At 41.6% G+C, this 21,512-nt stretch overlaps 1 protein-coding gene across 12 annotated transcripts in view; it reads left to right on the forward strand.

Annotated features, from left to right (window-relative positions):
- UBXN7 (UBX domain protein 7) overlaps positions 1 to 21,512 on the forward strand; it is a 53,092-nt gene that overhangs the window by 12,013 nt on the left and 19,567 nt on the right. For 7 of the 12 annotated variants that reach the window (XR_006274393.1, XM_043492726.1, XM_043492729.1 and 4 more), the window contains 5 exons: positions 8,856 to 9,002; positions 9,371 to 9,461; positions 15,181 to 15,308; positions 17,191 to 17,584; positions 18,450 to 18,529. Coding sequence is in view for 11 of the 12 variants with exons in the window: in XM_043492726.1 (XP_043348661.1) it covers positions 8,856 to 9,002; positions 9,371 to 9,461; positions 15,181 to 15,308; positions 17,191 to 17,584; positions 18,450 to 18,529 (840 nt within the window). In the remaining variant the exon portion in view is untranslated. Of the gene's footprint in view, positions 1 to 2,553; positions 2,667 to 8,089; positions 8,189 to 8,855; positions 9,003 to 9,370; positions 9,462 to 15,180; positions 15,309 to 17,190; positions 17,585 to 18,449; positions 18,530 to 21,512 lie in introns of those variants that run through there. The other 5 variants (XM_038415964.2, XM_043492727.1, XM_043492733.1 and 2 more) reach the window with 4 other exon arrangements.

The raw sequence follows: 21,512 nt of genomic DNA on the forward strand, positions 1-21,512 counted from the left end.
TGGAATGGCCCATGCTGGTGCATAAAAAGTGGACTCTACAGCTCCATGATCACCAACATGGGTCAGCTAGGTGGAACACGACCTTTTGTCTGTTACTATGGTGTGTGTTACTAAAAGTGATTAATATTGCAGGCAATGTTTAATTCTTTCATATCCCTATACTAAATGTCTGAGAATCTGGAAGCATTCCACCATGTCAACAGTAGCTCTTGAAGAAGGATATATGATCCAGTTACACATTCTCTCTCCTCTAACTTAATAAAATTCAATAAAAATACATGAATACACCAAAAGCTTTTTTCACCTAAATGAAAGCTGGAAATGTAATAGTTAAAGTCTGACACTAATCTGGCCTTTAACGTTTGCAGACATTTTCCAGAGGTGGCAAAATAGTGATATTTACAGGTACAGGAAGCTTCTATACTCTGGTCCACTGTCCACTTGCTTGTGTCTAGTGGAGAGTTGGCTGACTACATGGCCCTGGCTCCCCATTTCCAGCTGCTAAACTGCATAAAATACTTTGTGAATTTGCTTTTTTAGGTAAGCAATTGCTGTAATTCCCCCAAAGATTTCATGTGATCACAGATGGGCATGCAAGGTGGCCACCATGGTCATGAATGGGAGAGATGGTATCCACAGGACACTGTTTTTCAAGGTGTGGTGTAGACCACAGAAAGAGTTTGAGAACCTCTGACCTATAAGAGGTTGCAATAACCAAGTCTATCAGTGAAAGGATTTAATGTTGAATGTCAGGTTTCAGAGAAGCAGCTGTGTTAGTCTGTATCCGCAAAAAGAAAAGGAGGACTTGTGGCACCTTAGAGACTAACAAATTTTTTTTGAGCATAAGCTTTTGTGAGCTACAGCTCACTTCATCGGATGCATGCAGTGGAAAATACAGTGGGGAGATTTATATACACAGAAAACATGAAACAATGGGTGTTACCATACACACTGTAATGAGAGTGATCAGGTAAGGTGAGCTATTACCCGCAGGAAAGCAGTGGGGGGAAAACCTTTTGTAGTGATAATCAAAGTGGGCCATTTCCAGCAGTTGACAAGAACGTCTGAGGAACAGCGGGGGTTGGGGAGGAATAAATATGGGGAAATAGTTTTACTTTGTGTAGGTTTCAGAGTAGCAGCCGTGTTAGTCTGTATTCGCAAAAAGAAAGGGAGTACTTGTGGCACCTTAGAGACTAACAAATTTATTAGAGCATAAGCTTTCGTGAGCTACAGCTCACTTCATGACCCATCCACTTCCAGTCTTTATTCAAGCCTAAGTTACTTGTATCCAGTTTGCAAATTAATTCCAATTCAGCAGTCTCTCGATGGAGTCTGTTTCTGAAGTTTTTTTGTTGAAGAATTGCCACATTTAGGTCTGTAATCGAGTGACCAAAGAGATTGAAGTATTCTCCAACTGGTTTTTGAATGTTATAATTCGTGACGTCTGATTTGTGTCCATTGATACTTTTACGTAGAGACTGTCCAGTTTGGCCAATGTACATGGCAGAGGGGCATTGCGGGCACATGATGGCATATATCACACTGGTAGATGTGCAGGTGAATGAGCTTCTGATAGGGTGGCTGATGTGATTAGGCCCTATGATGGTGTCCCCTGAATAGATATGTGGACAGAGTTGGCAACGGGCTTTGTTGCAAGGCTAGGTTCCTGGGTTAGTGGTTCTGTTATGTGGTGTGTGGTTGCTGGTGAGTATTTGCTTTAGGTTGGGGGGCTGTCTGTAAGCAAGGACTGGCCTGTCTCCCAAGATCTGTGAGAGTGATGGGTCGTCCTTCAGGATAGGTTGTAGATCCTTGACGATGCGTTGGAGAGGCTTTAATTGGGGGCTGAAGGTGATGGCTAGTGCGTTCTGTTATTTTCTTTGTTGGGCCTGTCCTGTAGTAGGTAACTTCTGGCTCTGTCAATCTGTTTCTTCACTTCAGCAGGTGGGTATTGTGGATTGTAGTTGTAAGAATGCTTGATAGAGATCTTGTAGGTGTTTGTCTCTGTCTGAGGGGTTGGAGCAAATGCCATTGTATTATAGAGCTTGGCTCTACGATAAATGTGAGTTTCAAAGAATATTCTATTTATGTGAAGAAATATCTGATTCTGTCAAAGGGATCCTTTGATGTTTGTGAAGGTGAGGGAACAGGTGAAAGATCAAACCAGAAATATTTTTGGATGTAGGTCAATATTTGAAAAACAGGAGCCTAAAGTTAGACTACTAAATCCATATCTGGGAACCAGAATAAGTTGCCTGATTTTTCATAAGCAGATCCCACTAATGTGTACATTTTACAAATCAAAATATATTTAAATCAATGAGAGTTGAGTGTTCAGCACTTCAGAAAATCAGAGCACTTAGTTGCCTTGTCATGTATTTAGAATCCTCACTTTAGGATCCTGTCTTCAAAAAACTTGGCCTGTGGACTTTGTAACCTTTTAAAATGATTTCAGCCAGGTGAATTTGTATGTAGGGAATGGGGATGAAGGCAGCGTAATGCACTGTTGTGAGTATTTTGTCTAATTCAATTCCTGTTCCTCCTGGGGCTGTATAGTTCGACAGGAGCAAGAGCTGCGGAATGGAGGTGCAATAGATAAGAAACTCACTACCCTTGCAGACCTCTTCAGGCCTCCCATCGATCTGATGCACAAAGGCAGCTTTGAAACGGTAGGTTTCTGTCTTTCAGTAAGACTACCTATGTATTAATTGGGCATAGCTTGTAAGCCCTACATCAGCATGCATGTCCAAATTGATTTATAGCATGATCGTACAATAAATTACAAGCAAACAGTCTGCTTCTAAATATTGGCAACTAGCACTTGCATGTGGTAGTAATTTCCTAAGTTGTATAGGACTGATCTTAGCAAGTAGTGACTGATTTCTAAAAAGGGTAGGCTTGTTATCCACTGTTCTCTTCCCTGGCCCACACTCTTTTCTTTCTTTCTTTTTTTTAAATGTGAAGTTGAGTAGATGCTACTGGTGAAAGATTTCAGTGCATGAGTGAAGCTGACCAGGTTGGAAGAATCCTAGTTATTTAAATTCAGGAAAGATGCTGTGGCTAAAGGTTTTCTTTATGGGTGCTCTAGGTACAGGATGTCTGTGCAGAATCATGATCTTTCTGCACAGAAGCGGGGTGGTGATGGAAATAGTATTTCACAGATCAAGTATCATCATCATAATCATCAATATTGTCCTCGCTCTTCCCTCTCTGAGGAATTCCAGAGCATTGTAATTGCCTGGTTCTCCTGTCTCACAGATCAATATTTCATCACCAGTGTTCCTCAGTGCTCTTCTCTTCTCCCTGGATGCACTGAACCCTTGAGAGGGGATGAGTTAGCCCAAGGACAGGTCTCTGTTTCCAAGTCTACACCTCCACTCACTTGGTGACCTCTGCCTATTTGTTCAGTTTTACAAGTGTGACTGCATCTGACATCTCACCCTGATGTCCCAACAACTCAATTGTAATATGGCAAAGACTAGATGGTAAGCTTATTGGGGCAAGCACCATCTTTTTTGTTCTGTTGGTACAGCTGATCCATGACTAGGGATCCTAGAGAAACTTATTTTTCCCCCATCCCCAAATCACTCTCCTGTCCATCAGTTAACTACTATCCTCGTTTCCATGTTCTTTGTCATCTTTGCTCTTTTATGTTACTTCTAAGCCTGGGACAGCCTCTTTCCTTTTGTATACCTGATAATCACACAGTTTTCTAGACCTTCCTCAAAACTCACTTCTAGCTAACTACTACTCAGGCACAACTAGCTAACCCCCCTCCATGTACCTGACTACATGATACATTTTATGAAATCTAGTAAACCTAATGTGACAGTTCTAATGGTCATAAGTTAAAGATTTTGCCTCCAGAAATATCTAAGAACAAATGTTTCGGACTGTTTATGCCCTCAGATCTTGGTATTATCTTGTTTAAATAAATATTTAGATCATTTGTTCTTGTATTAGATGCTAAATTCCTCGGGGTGTGGCCATAGCTTATTGTGACATTTACACAAAAGATAGCAGGAATGGCAGTATTCACTCTAGTTAAGGTTGTATGAGCATTTCTATTCAATCCCTTGTTTTCAATCATTCAGATTTTTGTAGCTCATCTCTTTGGGCTGAAATTTTCCAGTTTTCATCTGCAACTTAAGTTAACTTACGCACTTAATGTTTTTTGAGGTTTTCTGTCATGACCAGTTCTCATTTTTTAAATACATGTAAAGAGAGGGAGGGAAAAAAAGCTTTTCCAACTGTTAAAAAAAAATACAATTTAAAAAACTGCAGCTTTTTGCACCAGCCATTTCCCTCACCTCCAGTTTAAACTGTTATGGATAGAAAATTCAATTTTGGCATTGAAAGTAGCTTTTGTTGAGGAAAAATGCCTTTGAATGTTCCAGTGAGTATTGATGTGTCTTTGATCAAGTTATGATCCATTTTTCATGTGATCAATACACTTTACATAGGGTTTATTGCTATCTGCATGTGGTTTACTTGGCTGTATTGTGAGGATGTACATAGGTTGAGGCAAGAATTCTGTAAGAGACCTGATTTAGTCCTGTAGACCATGGTTCTCAGCCAGTGGTATGTGTACCTCTGGGGGTATGCAGAGGTCTTCCAGGGGGTACATCAACTCATCTAGATTTTTGCTTAGTTTTACTACAGCCTACATAAAAAGCACAGTGAAGTCAGTGCAAACTAAAATTTCATACAGACAATGACTTGTTTATACTGCTCTGTATACTGTACACTGAAATGTAAGTATAATATTTATATTCCAATAGATTTATTTTATAATTATATAAAAATGAGATGGTAAACAATTTTTCAGTAATAGTGTGCTGTGACACTTTTGTATTTTTGTCTGCTTTTATAAGGAAGTTGTTTTTAAGTGAGGTGAAACTTGAGGTATGCAAGACAAATCAGACTCCTGAAAAGGGGTACAGTAGTCTAGAAAGGTTGAGAACCATTTTTGCAGACCTTTTAAAGTAATAGGGGAGGCTGCTGTACACTAACACCTAAAGGTTTGCAGGTGAGGGCTCTCTGCAACTCCTCATGTTTGTGGAAAAGGGCTCCTCAGTAAACAGGACGGGGGATTCATTCTTGCAGATCTCAACAGGTCCATGGCTCAGAACGTACTATTATCAATATGTTAGTCTTAAACAGCTTGAAACCACCCCCACCTTTCTTTTTAAATAATTAGGAAATTCCACACACATCACAAGCCTGTGCTGAAAGCATTAAGATTGCATGTTTAAGCACTGAAGTGTCTCTGAAACTGTAGAAAGTGTGTGTTGTGTTTGAGAAATAGTATGTGAGCAAGTAATTAGTCTTTAATTGCATGCCTTATGCACAAAGAGGCAGAATTGAGATTATTCATACATTCTCATTGGCATTTCCTGACTCTACCATATTCAGCCTTGCAACTAATCTTTTTCCTTAATATAGTCTTCTGCATGGAACAAACAATTAAAATGGAGTTGAGCCCATGCACTAAACCACTGCAACACTAAGTATTGTCTTTGTACATGGATCCGATTAGGGTAATGAAATAGAGGAGAGCTGAAATGAGGCACTTCATGATAGGAGTTACTGTAGAGTACTTGAAGGTGAGGGAAATATGCATGAAGAGTGTGAAGATGGGAATTGGGAGGCGATTCAGGGACAGATCAAGGGGTTGGAAATAATAAGAGGAAGGCTTAATCATGGTTAAAAAGAGCATTGAGTTCTTGCTGAATAGCTCTTGAGAAGATCATAAGTGAACGCTTGGTTTCATCCTACTCCCAAAAGAACACTTTTGTATGTCACAGGCCTGTCCTCTTCACCACGCCCACAAGCATTGTAGGTGTAATTAGCAGTATCGGCTCAGGATACACATGAAGCTGGCATAGCTAGGAATCTGGTGGTCAGGATTCAGTGCATTCTTAGATGTGTGTAAGCAACTAGCCATGTGGCACCTGGTTCTGAACTTTTAATGAGTAAAACGTTTATTTGAACCTTAAAAGTGTGCCGCTTCTTTGAAAAGCTTAATAAAAATTATGTTGTAGAGCTCAGTGTTGTCTTTGTGTCCATATCAAATACTGTTAGTTTTTTCAGGTTAAAAAGATGTCTTCCAACTATCAGTCCTGCTCTAAGTCAAGTTTGGGTTTGTTTATCCTCACATATAATAAAGGTTCTGATGGCCAAATTAGGCTGTCCTTTAATCTTGTTCAATCCCATTAGTCAGTGAATTTGTATTTGTGTAACTTAATTAGTAAAATACTTAGGAATTTCTGATTCTAACAACAAATACAAAGCTATAGGGCAGTTTGGTATAAATGGAACACCAAATATGACCAGCTGTTTGGATCAACCAGTTCAGACTCCTCCTGTTTCACTCTACCACATACAAACAAGAGAACTCTGAGAAGACGCTGTCTTTTTAAATGTGCAACTTTTCTTCTTATTTGGTCACATTCTCTCATACGTTGGACAGGCAACATGGTCCAGCAGATAGGGCACCAGACAGGGATCAGGGGACTGGGGATTCTATTTTTGGCTCTACCACTGACTTGCTGTGACCTTGGACAAGTCTGTGCCTCTCTTTCCTTTCCCTTGTGTGTCTAAACTGCAAACTCTTTGAAATGGACAGTCTGTGTTTGTATAGCACTTGGCACAATGGGGTTCCAATAAATAAATAAACTTGATACTAGTTTTAGTTAGTTCAGAAATAAAAAAGGAGTCATTCAGAAATTCATCACATTATTAAAGTAAATAGTGACTGCTATTGAACCAAGTCCAAGTTTTGTAGAAAATTCAGGTACTGCAAGTCATTTCTGGGAGTTCAGTGCTTGTCTAATGCTGTAAACTCAATTTTTATTATAAATAAAGGTAATTGCAAGAGTCTTACTACTTGAAAGGACACAGCATGAAATCTGATCAGTTTTAAAAATGAATTTAAAGTAATTCTGGCATTACACCTGCCCTGAAGCACTCCCCCTCTCTCTCCCTTTTCTCTCCCCTCCCCCCACCCTCCCAATCAATCTCTGTAGACTTGTTTTTGTAAATATATAGTATGGGTTTTTCTTGTTTACAAAATTTAAAGGGGAAAGTGACTATATTTGGGTTGGAGGGGGGTGAAACTGGTTACACAAAACGCTGGCAGATGCACACAAAAGTAGAAAAATTAGACTTTTTTCACACTGAGTCTTTTATTTTTTTTTAATAGTAATTTGGCATATGTAACGAGTAGGAGAGAAACTGTGCAGACAGAATGGACTTCTTAGTCAGTGTCCCTGTAATCCGGCAGAGTTGGGTGTCAGAGCACAGGACTGGGACCAGGACTCTTGGGTCTAAGTATACATTCTGATATGGATTTTCCTCTGAGCCTTGGGCAAGTCATTATTCCAAAAATTAGACATCCAAATCTGTATTTAGGTATTTAAATAAAAGGCTTGTCTCCTTTGGAGCTGGTGAGCATATTGAAAAGTCAGGCCACTTATTTAAATTCGCCTTCTGTTAAATAGGTGCCCAAGGAGTGTTGTGAGGATTAACTAATGAATGAGAAGCACTTTAAAGATAAGCACTTAAGTGATCATTATGTGAATATGCAAGAGTACTGGCATATCCTATGTGCACCTAATTTCTGTATGATGTCCTTTCAAGTGAATGGAAAATTAGGCCACAATTGGTCTGTCATCTGGCCAGGCAGAAATCTTATTACCTAGGTGTTTAATGTGAGGTCCTGTGTACAGTAAGTAAACTTGAACCAGCTTTCCTTAACATATACAGGCCCTAACTGAATTACCAATTAAATGAAGTATTAGCATTGGAATGGTAATACTGAGGTTTTAAATTTACAATTCATTTACATGAGTGGGTAGATAAGACAAGAAACTTCATTCTAAAAGTTAAAGCTTAGGTTCTGAAGAAAACAGTAAAATCTGTTGAAATACCCTAAACCTTTGAATTTGCTGTTTTCCCGTTGTGAGTAATGCAGTTAGTGCAAACTCATGTAAGTAACTCTTTTTTTTAAAGGAAAGTTCATCACTATTTCCAATCTATCCTGGAGATATGAGCATTCCTGCTTTTGATAAAGCCCTCTTTTTTTCAACAGGTTTGACAATTCAGCGATCAGAATTACATTCTTGATCAAACTCCTACCATTAACTTGCAACCAACCAATCAGACAATGCCAGCTTTGTGACTCAAACCAGTAAGATCTCTTCCTGCGACTTCAAACCCTCCCATCTCTTTTCCCCGCTCACCCTCCCTCCACTTGCAGTCTGAATGAGCATCAGAAAATGACTCCTGATTTGGCAGTCACACCAAAAATAAGTTTAACAACATAAAATCTAGAAAAAATGAAGAGTGGAAAAAGGGGTCTGTTGTATAAATACAAGTCCCCAGTCAGTAGCTTTAGCCTATTTACACAGAAAAAGGGTCCACAGGCGTTTCTTTTGAATAACCAGGTTTTTCCTCTACTATCAGATGGTGACTCACTTCATTCTGTTTTCTCTGAACAAATGGTTAATTCAGATTTTTTTCCATTTTCAGTCTTTTGCTTCTCAAGTTGCTTCCTTTCCCTGTCCTTCTGGGCTTGGCTTGTTGAACTCAATTAACCAAAGTGTGATGTGTTTTTGTTTTTTGTTTTGTTTTGTTTTTAAATACATTTAGCCAACTTGAACTGCAGTTAAGCAGGTCTTCTAGCCCTGCCCTTTGTTTGTCAGGTGTTTAAGGATGACTTTTGCTAGTCCTGATCATCTTTTCTACTGTAAAGGGGTTTTGGTGAAGCCTGGTGCACAAATCAACCCATCGTTGCTGACATTGTTTCTGTCTAGCCTTTTGTTTTTAAATAATGTATTCTTTCTGTCTGCTTGAAGGCCAAAGAGTGTGGTCAGATGCAGAATAAATGGCTCATGATTAACATCCAGAACGTGCAGGACTTTGCATGCCAGTGTCTCAACCGTGATGTCTGGAGCAACGAGGCTGTGAAGAACATTATCCGGGAGCATTTCATTTTTTGGCAGGTGAGAGGCTAATAGAGATACGTTGAAGATAGGAATTGATGGGAGTGAGACAACAAAAACAAGCCTCTTGTAAATTATAAAAAAGCAAAACCCAGTTCTAAGAACTGCCAAGAAAGATGGAACTGTGGATTTAATCTCAAATTACCGAAATGTATATTAAATGTATATTAAAACAATTTTAAAAGCCATGTGTTCAAAACTAGCCTTCTTGGGTCTATAACCTTTGTACGCTAACAAAATCCACATACTAATGTTTGGAAGAGTTAATGGGAATTGTGTACTTACAAAGTGTAGAATATATGGTAAAATAAAGACACATTTTGTTCAGTTTTGAGGCATTAACTTTTTTCAAATGTGGTGGTCTGTAGGTATACCATGACAGTGAGGAAGGACAGAGATACATACAGTTTTATAAACTGGCAGATTTCCCTTATGTCTCCATTCTGGACCCGAGGACAGGTAAGAGAAAGGACAATATATATCATCTTCAGACAGACTGCTGATTGTAATCTGGAATATTTAGTTCTGCTTGTTTTTGGCAGTGCTAGTTAATATGGGTTAAAACATGTAAATTACTTTGTAACATTGTAAAGGTCTGTATACAAACAGCAGCATTCTCTTAGAGGCACTGAAGCCGTTAGATTTTTAGTCCACATAATCTTCAACAAAAGAACTAAATGAATAAAAATTCAAGTTCTGCACAAATTTTGTGTAGTGACACATGATTTCAGTTTAGGTTGCTAACTTTATCCATTTGGAAAACAAAATTGATAACACTTCATGGCCAAATCATGAACTGGCTTTGAAGTGCCCTTTAAAGGGCCAATTTAAACCATGTTCTAAACAAACATTTCTTTTACTTGTGGTATTAAAAACACCTTAGACTGTTAAAAGTGAAATAAATTTTAAAAATCTGTTCACTCACTAGTGGTACTCTTTGTTTACTATTTCCATTTCTCTCTGCTTGAATGATGCAAATCTGAAGTCAGTTACTTACTTTTAGGGTCTTAGTCTTCAAACTGACCTGAAGAAGAGCTCTGCATTGCTCAAAAGCTTGCCAATTTCACCAACAGAAGTTGGTCCAATAAAAAAATACTCTCACCCACCTTGTCTCTCTAATATACTGGGACCAACACTGCTACAACAACACTGCAGATCAAAAGCTAATGTCATAGAAGCATGTTAGTCACTACCAGGAGGCTCAGAAATTATTATTTTAGTCGCATCTTAATTTTCAAATATCAGTGCAATATTTTGTTTGTCTGCTTTTGGCTTTGACCTTTTTTGGAATGCTAGACAAAATGAATCTACTGTTTTGGGTTTTTTAAGGTCCCCAAGGAATCTTCTCAAAAAGAAAAGGAGTACTTGTGGCACCTTAGAGACTAACAAATTTATTAGAGCATAAGCTTTCGTGAGCTACAGCTCACTTCATCGGATGCATTTGGTGGAAAAAACAGAGGAGAGATTTATATACACACACACAGAGAACATGAAACAATGGGTTTATCATACACACTGTAAGGAGAGTGATCACTTAAGATAAGCCATCACCAACAGCAGGGGGGGGAAAGGAGGAAAACCTTCCATGGTGACAAGCAGGTAGGCTAATTCCAGCAGTTAACAAGAATATCAGAGGAACAGTGGGGGGTGGGGTGGGGGGGAGAAATACCATGGGGAAATAGTTTTACTTTGTGTAATGACTCATCCATTCCCAGTCTCTATTCAAGCCTAAGTTAATTGTATCCAGTTTGCAAATTAATTCCAATTCAGCAGTCTCTCGTTGGAGTCTGTTTTTGAAGCTTTTTTGTTGAAGTATAGCCACTCTAAGATCTGTGATCGAGTGACCAGAGAGATTGAAGTGTTCTCCAACTGGTTTTTGAATGTTATAATTCTTGACGTCTGATTTGTGTCCATTCATTCTTTTACGTAGAGACTGTCCAGTTTGGCCAATGTACATGGCAGAGGGGCATTGCTGGCACATGATGGCATATATCACATTGGTAGATGTGCAGGTGAAAGAGCCTCTGATAGTGTGGCTGATGTGATTAGGCCCTATGATGGTATCCCCTGAATAGATATGTGGACAGAGTTGGCAACGGGCTTTGTTGCAAGGATAGGTTCCTGGGTTAGTGGTTCTGTTGTGTGGTGTGTGGTTGCTGGTGAGTATTTGCTTCAGATTGGGGGGCTGTCTGTAAGCAAGGACTGGCCTGTCTCCCAAGATCTGAGAGAGCAATGGCTCGTCCTTCAGGATAGGTTGTAGATCCTTGATGATGCGTTGGAGAGGTTTTAGTTGGGGGCTGAAGGTGATGGCTAGTGGCGTTCTGTTGTTTTCTTTGTTGGGCCTGTCCTGTAGTAGGTGACTTCTGGGTACTCTTCTGGCTCTGTCAATCTGTTTCTTCACTTCAGCAGGTGGGTATTGTAGTTGTAGGAATGCATGATAGAGATCTTGTAGGTGTTTGTCTCTGTCTGAGGAGTTGGAGCAAATGCGGTTATATCGTAGCGCTTGGCTGTAGACAATGGATCGAGTGGTATGATCTGGATGAAAGCTAGAGGCATGTAGGTAGGAATAGCGGTCAGTAGGTTTCCGATATAGGGTGGTGTTTATGTGACCATCGCTTATTAGCACCGTAGTGTCCAGGAAGTGGATCTCTTGTGTGGACTGGTCCAGGCTGAGGTTGATGGTGGGATGGAAATTGTTGAAATCATGGTGGAATTCCTCAAGGGCTTCTTTTCCATGTGTCCAGATGATGAAGATGTCATCAATGTAGCGCAAGTAGAGTAGGGGCATTAGGGGACGAGAGCTGAGGAAGCGTTGTTCTAAGTCAGCCATAAAAATGTTGGCATACTGTGGGGCCATGCGGGTACCCGTCGCAGTGCCGCTGATTTGAAGGTATACATTGTCACCAAATGTGAAATAGTTATGGGTCAGGACAAAGTCACAAAGTTCTGCCACCAGGTTAGCCGTGACAGTATCGGGGATACTGTTCCTGACGGCTTGTAGTCCATCTTTGTGTGGAATGTTGGTGTAGAGGGCTTCTACATCCATAGTGGATGAGATCCATAGATCTCTATCATGCATTCCTACAACTACAATACCCACCTGCTGAAGTGAAGAAACAGATTGACAGAGCCAGAAGAGTACCCAGAAGTCACCTACTACAGGACAGGCCTAACAAAGAAAACAACAGAACGCCACTAGCCATCACCTTCAGCCCCCAACTAAAACCTCTCCAACGCATCATCAAGGATCTACAACCTATCCTGAAGGACGAGCCATCGCTCTCTCAGATCTTGGGAGATAGACCAGTCCTTGCTTACAGACAGCCCCCCAATCTGAAGCAAATACTCACCAGCAACCACACACCACACAACAGAACCACTAACCCAGGAACCTATCCTTGCAACAAAGCCCGTTGCCAGCTCTGTCCACATATCTATTCAGGGGATACCATCATAGGGCCTAATCACATCAGCCACACTATCAGAGGCTCGTTCACCTGCGCATCTACCAATGTGATATATGCCATCATGTGCCAGCAATGCCCCTCTGCCATGTACATTGGCCAAACTGGACAGTCTCTACGTAAAAGAATGAATGGACACAAATCAGACGTCAAGAATTATAACATTCACAAACCAGTTGGAGAACACTTCAATCGCTCTGGTCACTCGATCACAGACCTAAGAGTGGCTATACTTCAACAAAAAAGCTTCAAAAACAGACTCCAACGAGAGACTGCTGAATTGGAATTAATTTGCAAACTGGATACAATTAACTTTAGGCTTGAATAGAGACTGGGAATGGATGAGTCATTACACAAAGTAAAACTATTTCCAGAACCACTAACCCAGGAACCTATCCTTGCAACAAAGCCCGTTGCCAACTCTGTCCACATATCTATTCAGGGGATACCATCATAGGGCCTAATCACATCAGCCACACTATCAGAGGCTCGTTCACCTGCGCATCTACCAATGTGATATATGCCATCATGTGCCAGCAATGCCCCTCTGCCATGTACATTGGCCAAACTGGACAGTCTCTACGTAAAAGAATGAATGGACACAAATCAGACGTCAAGAATTATAACATTCAAAAACCAGTTGGAGAACACTTCAATCTCTCTGGTCACTCGATCACAGACCTAAGAGTGGCTATACTTCAACAAAAAAGCTTCAAAAACAGACTCCAACGAGAGACTGCTGAATTGGAATTAATTTGCAAACTGGATACAATTAACTTAGGCTTGAATAGAGACTGGGAATGGATGAGTCATTACACAAAGTAAAACTATTTCCCCATGGTATTTCTCCCTCCCACCCCACCCCCCACTGTTCCTCTGATATTCTTGTTAACTGCTGGAATTAGCCTACCTGCTTGTCACCATGAAAGGTTTTCCTCCTTCCCCCCCCCTGCTGTTGGTGATGGCTTATCTTAAGTGATCACTCTCCTTACAGTGTGTATGATAAACCCATTGTTTCATGTTCTCTGTGTGTGTGTATATAAATCTCTCCTCTGTTTTTTCCACCAAATGCATCCGATGAAGTGAGCTGTAGCTCACGAAAGCTTATGCTCTAATAAAATTGTTAGTCTCTAAGGTGCCACAAGTACTCCTTTTCTTTTTATTTCCCCATGGTATTTCTCCCCCCCACCCCACCCCCCACTGTTCCTCTGATATTCTTGTTAACTGCTGGAATTAGCCTACCTGCTTGTCACCATGGAAGGTTTTCCTCCTTCCCCCCCCTGCTGTTGGTGATGGCTTATCTTAAGTGATCACTCTCCTTACAGTGTGTATGATAAACCCATTGTTTCATGTTCTGTGTGTGTGTGTGTGTGTGTGTGTGTATATATAAATCTCTCCTCTGTTTTTTCCACCAAATGCATCCGATGAAGTGAGCTGTAGCTCATGAAAGCTTATGCTCTAATAAATTTGTTAGTCTCTAAGGTGCCACAAGTACTCCTTTTCTCTTTGCGAATACAGACTAACACGGCTGCTACTCTGAAACAAGGAATCTTCTGATTCTCTTCCCTTCCCTCCAAACCATTACTGGTCCTCAATTTCCTCATTCTGAATTATTGGTTTCTGTAATGAATGCTGACCTGAGATTTCTTACTGCTTGATAACAATAAAAGAATCTGCATTACCGAAACGCAGGCTCGGACAATGCTCTTGACTTTTATGTACGAAGGTTATACATATAACTAAGGTTATAAGAGTAACTTCTCTTTAGTGCTCCTTCCAAAGGGACTGAATTGCAGTTTACTAAGAAGTCTTTATTCCCGGCGGGCCACAGCCCTTTGAGAATTCCAAACCTTGCTATTCTGTTTAGAACTAGTCACTTAGTATGTGGCTATAGGAAAACCAGGTTCTGATATCTACTCCCTTCCCTTCGCTGGCCTTTTCATTGCAATCTTAAGAAAGACCTTGCAGTTGTATTAGGATTTTTCCATTTAACCTTCTGTTGTATAGAATTAAGCCTTAGTTTTGTTTGCTTCTCCAGCCTTGTAATCCCCCCCCCCTTTTTTTTTAAGGCAGAAAACAAATACATGTACATTGTAGTAAGTTACTTTATGGAAAGAGAGCTTGCAGATTGGGATGTCAGATCCATCAAGCCAAAAGATTGAGTTATGCACATTGAAGAAATCTTAGCTATGAATTTATTTTCTCAAAACTTGAATTTTAACATTCCATTCATTGTGTGTGGTATGCATACATTCTTGCATACAGGAAAGAAGCCATTACTTCTGTTGTTATGAGCACTTTAAATGGAGACTGGCTTGTACCTCTAGCTTGATAGGGCCAGGAATGAGGCTCTTTAGAAGGTGTGAAAGCTTTGGAGAAAAGGAAACTGCTTACCTTTAGTATATATTTATACCTGCCTACTGTATTTTTCACTCCATGCATCTGATGAAGTGAGTTATAGCCCACAAAAGCTTATGCCCAAATAAATGTTTTCATCTCTAAGGTGCCTAAAAAAGGTGTAGGGTCCTCCATAAATCCACACTTGCCTCCTCACCACCTCATCAGTTTTGCAGACCAAAATTGGACCTTTATAAAAACTAATAAGCATTATGTGCTTTAAGATAAATTTGTTTTATGCTCCTCGTGGCTAAGCAAAAATCTCTTGAGGGTCACCCTCAGTGAAATGCAGTCCAATGTTCCTATGTGTTTCATAGGCCAGAAATTAGTGGAGTGGCACCAACTGGATGTAACTTCTTTCTTGGACCAAGTGACTGGTTTCCTGGGTGAGCATGGGCAACTGGATGGACATTCTACCAACCCTCCCCAAAAATGTTCCCGCTCTGTAAGTATAAGGCCTTGTGGGTAGGGGGAGGGAAAGAGGAAAACTCGGCACATTGTGTCTGGTCCAGTAGAACCTCTCACCCCACTGCTTGGGAAATACAAATAGACTTGTGTGAACTAGCAAATGAGTAAAAACACAAAACATGCAGATAATGCGTCAGAGAAAGTACTTTCTCTCCTTTTTGATCAGTAGTTTTGTTTTGTTCGATACTACGTAATTTATAGAATTTGTTACAAATGTAATAACCATAGTAATGTGCGCTTTCACTACAGCACTTTGCTGTTAAAATTGCTAGGTAGAAATGAGAGGTTTGGTGGATGTGAATTATGAGGTGTAAATATTAGAAAGGGTGCACTATAATTTAAATGTTGTTTAGTTGATTGATAGTATGGGGATGGGGAAAATGTTTGTTTTTCTCTGTAGTTGGCTTTTCAACCATCTGTGGTATCCCTAACCTCTCAATCCCACGCCTCCAAATAAAATAAGAACTAAGTGGTAGGGTTGGTGTCTTGGAAGGACGGACTGAAAATAAAGGTGAGAGGAAAGTACAGGTACTTGGCACTAGTGCTTATTCTCCCACCACCTGGTTCACTTGTACAGTTTTCTAGAATACAATAATCCTAAAAGGAAGCTTTTTAAAAATACTCATTGTGTTTTAATGTCATGCAAAATGACTTTCAGTAAACTACTACAAATTTCAGTACTGGAGTTAATCCATGAAAAGTGTAGAATGCATAATTTCCTATTTAGATTACTTAATCTCAATAGAATTGCCTCTTTCAAAATGATGACGCTTCTGTTGCTCTTTACACAATTGTTTTTCCTGCTAATTGTACCCCAGACCTGGATTCTTACAGTTTCCAGAGTTTTTTGTGAGCAACTAAACTAAAACCCAGGCACCTTGCTGTAACTTGTGCAGTAGTTTTGTTTGTGTCTTTTGAGTGATTCTTCAATATAAACTAAGCCATGATGAAATTTGCAAAAAACAAACTGAAGGGATTGCAAGCAGAGGATAGAACCAAATTACTGAGTGATCTGGAAAGACTAGGTTGGCAACTAAAGAACTTGGGACCAGAACTGTCAACTCCTGTGCCCTGGGAGAGGGAGAGATTCATCCAGCAGCTGCACAGATCACATTAAAAGAGCGGTCCCCACACTGAGGGGCACAGCCCCTTAAGGGGGTGCAGAGGAATGTTCATGGGAGGGGGCACTACCCACCCTCTCTGCCCCCTGGCTGCAGCCCTGCGCCCAACTGAACACCCACCCCAGGCCACCCGCCACTGATTGCCGGCCTGGCTGCAACTCTGGCCCCATCCTCTGCCCCCTTACCTCCGCACCTTCCCGTCTCCCAGGAGCCCTGGCCATGGCTCGCGACTGTCCCTCCTGGGAGGTGGGAGGCAGCAGAGATAAGGGAGGGTGTTACATGAAAAGTTTGGGACCACCACATTAAAGGGAGCTTATTACAACTTGCCTCTTTATTATAGACCTTTTAGTACTTTTCCATGCAGACAAATACTGTAGCTGCAATATGGAAATCAAGCCTGGACAGTTGGAAGAGTGAAGGTGATCCACCATATTATGAAGGTTTGGGAATGATTGGAATAGACAGTACTCCATGATCAGCATTGCTTCAGAGAATATAGTGGAGTGGGGGAGGGGGAGAGGGAGATGTCAATTGTGGAGAATTTACGTATTCCTCAAAAAGGAGAAATACAGGCTTTAAAATTGTAGAACAGCTGGCTGCCACACCATTTAATCATTACACACCTATCAGATGTCACCTGAGAACCCTTTGTTAAAATCCTCTAATTCCTGTTAAAATATTTTGCTTATTTGTTTTTGGTTTTTTTTTTCATTTCTGTGTTATGACTACATCAAACAGGAGAGCCTCATTGATGCTAGTGAGGATAGCCAGATGGAAGCTGCCATCAGGGCCTCCCTGCAGGAGACGCATTTTGATTCCTCCCAGGTCAAACAGGACAGCCGATCAGATGAGGAGTCTGAATCTGAGCTTTTCTCTGGAAGTGAGGAATTTATTTCTGTTTGTGGCTCTGATGATGATGATGAGTCCGAGAATCCTGCCAAGTCTAGGAAGTCTCCACACAAGGACCTGGGGTTTAGGAAAGAGGAGAGCCGGAGGCCTCCACCTGAGCCCCCCACAAGGACTGAGCCTGGAACAACATCAAACCATCGAGTAGTGTCCTGTATTGATGCTGGGATACTGGAGGAATCAGCTGACAAGCCTGAAAGTGCAGTGGAGGGATTGGATGTGAATGGTGAGCTTTTCCTCTTTAAACATAACTTAATTTTTTTTAAAAAAGCTTTGCAACAGCCTTTTTATATTATCAAGCATGCTTAAGTCCTAATTTTAAGAACACCTTTTTGGTCTTTATCCTTAAAGTTTGCCATTTGGATACGTCCCTCTACTTTCAGCAGCATGAAATGACGTCACAAACGCCAAGAACCTGTTAATCACTGAACTGTAATCTGAGTTTCAATTGGTCTGAGGGCCCATCTATATTAGAGAAATTGGCATTTGTGTAATGTAGATGTGCGTAGTGAGGCTCGCACAAGTGAGGTACGCTGCACAAATGTAAGTCCACTTTGCACTTATGCAGCATATCTGCACTGGTGTGGTTGTATCGGTGCACATTTTCCTAGTGTAGAAGGACCTCAAAAGTTCTACACCCCCACACCCACACCCTGACTTTCTTTGCTGGTAGGCAGTAGGACAGCAGCAGTTTTCCACAAAACCGCGCAGCAATGTTCAAGTAAAGAGTGCACTAAAGAGAGGGGAATGGCATCAGTTTGGCATACAAATAGCTATGATAGATGTGAGGGCTGCACCTTAAATTCCCTTTGCTGTGGTTTCCCTGTGGAGATGGGGGGGAGGAGCGGTATCAGTCACTCGTTTTAACTTAAAAAAAAAAAATGAAAACAGGGATTTTGATTATAAAATACATGCAACAGAAGTTCATCTTCATGAACCAAGCTTTGCAGCTCACCTTTAAGACTTTTTTGTGTGTTAATTTCCATTCACTAATCCTCTTCTCCCTTAGAGTGAAGTACACCATCTAAATGTACAAAAGAGTTCAATTCAGATGTCCTGTTGTTAAACTCTAGCAATTTACTTTACACTAGGACCAAAGGCACAGCTGATGCTAAGGTATCCAGATGGAAAGAGGGAACAAATTTCACTTCCCGAACAAGCTAAACTTCTGGTAAGTGAAGCTAATTGGAGATCCTTGTTTGAATGGAAGAGAGCTGAAACTAGAAAATACTTTTTTCTGATGGCACTATGAAATTAGACTTAACCAAATATGAAAGTGGTTGGTATACATATGGAGGGGCTTGTGCTGTCAGGCTCTGAGGCTTCTTTCTTGCTATATAACTATCTTTCCCACATTACTCCTGAGGGAATTACTCACATTGTCTGCTCCAGAAAATTAAAAATTCTGTGCCAAAAAAATTATGTGCACAATATTTTAAAATTCTGCAAATTTTATTTGTCAAATAAATGGGGAGGCTCCAGCATGGAATTGGGGAGCACAGGGCACTGGCTGCACAGAGGTGGGAGATCACTGTGCAGCTTCCCCTGGGACACAGACTCAGCAGTGAGGCTGCACCCAACCCTGACACAGCATAAAGACCGGGCCTGCCCCAGAAACACCCTAGGGTCCTGCCCCTCTGCTGCAGGTTCACCAGGTATGGGCAGGCAGGCTTAGCAAGGCAGGATCCAAGTATGGAGAGGCTTAGTGTGGAGGGGATCCAGGTGTGGGTTGAGAGGGTTCTGTGTGGGGGCAATCTGATTGCGGGCAGCTCAGAGGGGGATCTTGATGCAGGGGGATCTGGGTGCACAAGGGCTTGTTGGAGGGGTCGGGGGTCCGGGTGCAACAGTAATGGGACTCAACAGGGTTGTCCAGGTGAAGGTGGTTGGGGCTCAGTGGGGGGTGGGGGAGGTAGAGCTCAGCGGGGGATCCAGATGCAGCTGGCTAGGGTGTGGTGGGGTGGGGATCTAGGTGTGGGTGGCTTGTCTGGGTGGTCCAGGTGCAGGGGGAATGGGCTCATTGGGGAGGGTGTTTCTGAGTGGGTGGGGGGGTGAGGTTTGGTGGGAGGGCCTGCATATGAGGGCAACTGGATGCATGGGGGTTGGGGGAGCAGCTCCCTTTACAGGAATCCCTGCAGCTGAGGAGCGATGGATGTAGGAAGCAGAGGGGACGGGGGGGAAGGAGTTTGCAGAGCTTCCTTCAGATGTGCGATAAATCTGGGGGTGGGTCTGACCTGGCCCCAGATGGTATGCAAGGGAAGAGGAAGTCCCATCCTCCCCAGCCCAGCCAGGACTAGCAGTTGAGCCCAGCGCAGGGTAGAAGCCATCAGCCGGGTCTTCCACAGTCCCGCCTCTTGCCCCACAGTGATTTACCTCTCTGCCTGCTGCCCTAGGACCCTTGAAACATACTCCTGGGGAGGGTCACAGGACCACTCTTGTGACTTCCCTTTGCTTCCCTGTCAAAAGTCATTTTTCTGTGGGGAAGCAAAGAAATCTGCAGGGGACATAAATTTTGCGCATGCACATTAGTGCAGAATCCCCCCAGGAGTACCACATTCAGACACTGCTGGTCCTTTGTTCTCGCTGCCACGTCCAGTCCCTATACAGGCTCCCCAGCGTCTTCCCTGGTCTTAATGCTGCTTGCTTCTTTCATATGATAACCCTTTCTAATTAAATACCTTTTCATTAGCAACTTAAAGCACTTTACAAACGTTGTCTCATCTCACTCCAGTGTTTTAGGTATTCTTTATTTTATAGTGAGCGAAACTGAGAGAAGTGACTTGCCCTTTGTGATAGACATGAATAGAATACAAAATTCCTGATTCTTGGGTCCTTTTCTCTAATTTTGACTACATATTTCCACAGCTCCCCTCTGTACATAGATAATAGAACTTTCCCCATAATGGGATCCCCCTAACATGGGGAATTTTTTTGTCAACACAGTTCCTGGTGCCTTTCTGCACTGTTCCTCAGAACTGTTTACTATAGTAGAATGGTGGTCATCTGGTAGCAATAGCATAACTCTCCCAAGTTTGAAGGCTTACTGTGTTTAAAAGCTCCATTATACTACTAGCAACCAGGCTTGCTCATGAAGTGGGGTATGACCAGCAGTGACACTGCAAACTGAGTAGACATAAAAGCCCTTTCTGGAATTTTCTGATGTCCTTTTGTAAAAGTACAAAACTTCAGAGAGCGTTTGCCCAACTCTAGGAAGAATTGGAGGAAGATTGCTATTTATCATGCAACATTTAACTGACCCACTTTTTTAGTTCGGGAGCAAGGCATGGACCTTATACTCTCATCAGGAAAAGAGGCTTAATAGCTTTCAGATGTGTTGCCTTTGTCAAATTTTTGGAATTTCCTGGAGGGACGGAGTCACCAACATTGAAGTGCTCGAGTGGGCCAGTATACCCAGCATGTAAACACTCCTCAAACAGCGACACCTTTGCTGGCTTGGGTATATGTGCCGAATGAACGATGTGTGCATCCCAAAGGATATCCTCTATGGCAAACTGGCATCTGAAAAAAGACCCAAAGGATGCCAAAACTGCGTTTCAAGGATGTGTACAAGTGAGACATCAAAGAAATGGACATGGACATGGATGTGGATAACTGGGAAGATCACACTCGGGATCGCAGCCTTTTTAAATGAGCTTAACAAAGGTCTCAAGAGTTATGAGAAAAAGCAGTTCAGTTTAGCAGAGGAGAAAAGAGCTCGCAGAAAGCAGAGCCCAAAGGATTGAAACACCACCTTAAAATGTGTCAGACTCAGCGGAGGTTCTCTCTTGAGTGGGTCTCTTCAGCCACAGTCACGGCTGCCATAAAAAACAATTGAGTACATTCTTTCTCTCTCAGGGTGCATATCTATGGTCTCTCGAGACTGAAGGATGCCTATTACAATTTAGCTGAAGAAAATGAGGACATGGCTTGGTCCAAATACGATATATTAGACATTCACCTTAGTCTTGAATTGAAATTTTGCTTTATTTTCCAAGAGAAAGTTTTTGGTCTCACCCTAGTTCAGACACATTTTTAAAAAAAACATACCAAACCTACAGGATATTTTGGCATCATTGTCAGATTGTTCCATAGACCTGGGATTTGAATATCACTGTATTGAAAATCACACCCAAAGAGCATTGACAAAGCTATTCATC

This window comes from Dermochelys coriacea, chromosome 9 (assembly GCF_009764565.3).
Source record: "Dermochelys coriacea isolate rDerCor1 chromosome 9, rDerCor1.pri.v4, whole genome shotgun sequence".
NCBI classification, from domain to species: domain Eukaryota; kingdom Metazoa; phylum Chordata; order Testudines; family Dermochelyidae; genus Dermochelys; species Dermochelys coriacea.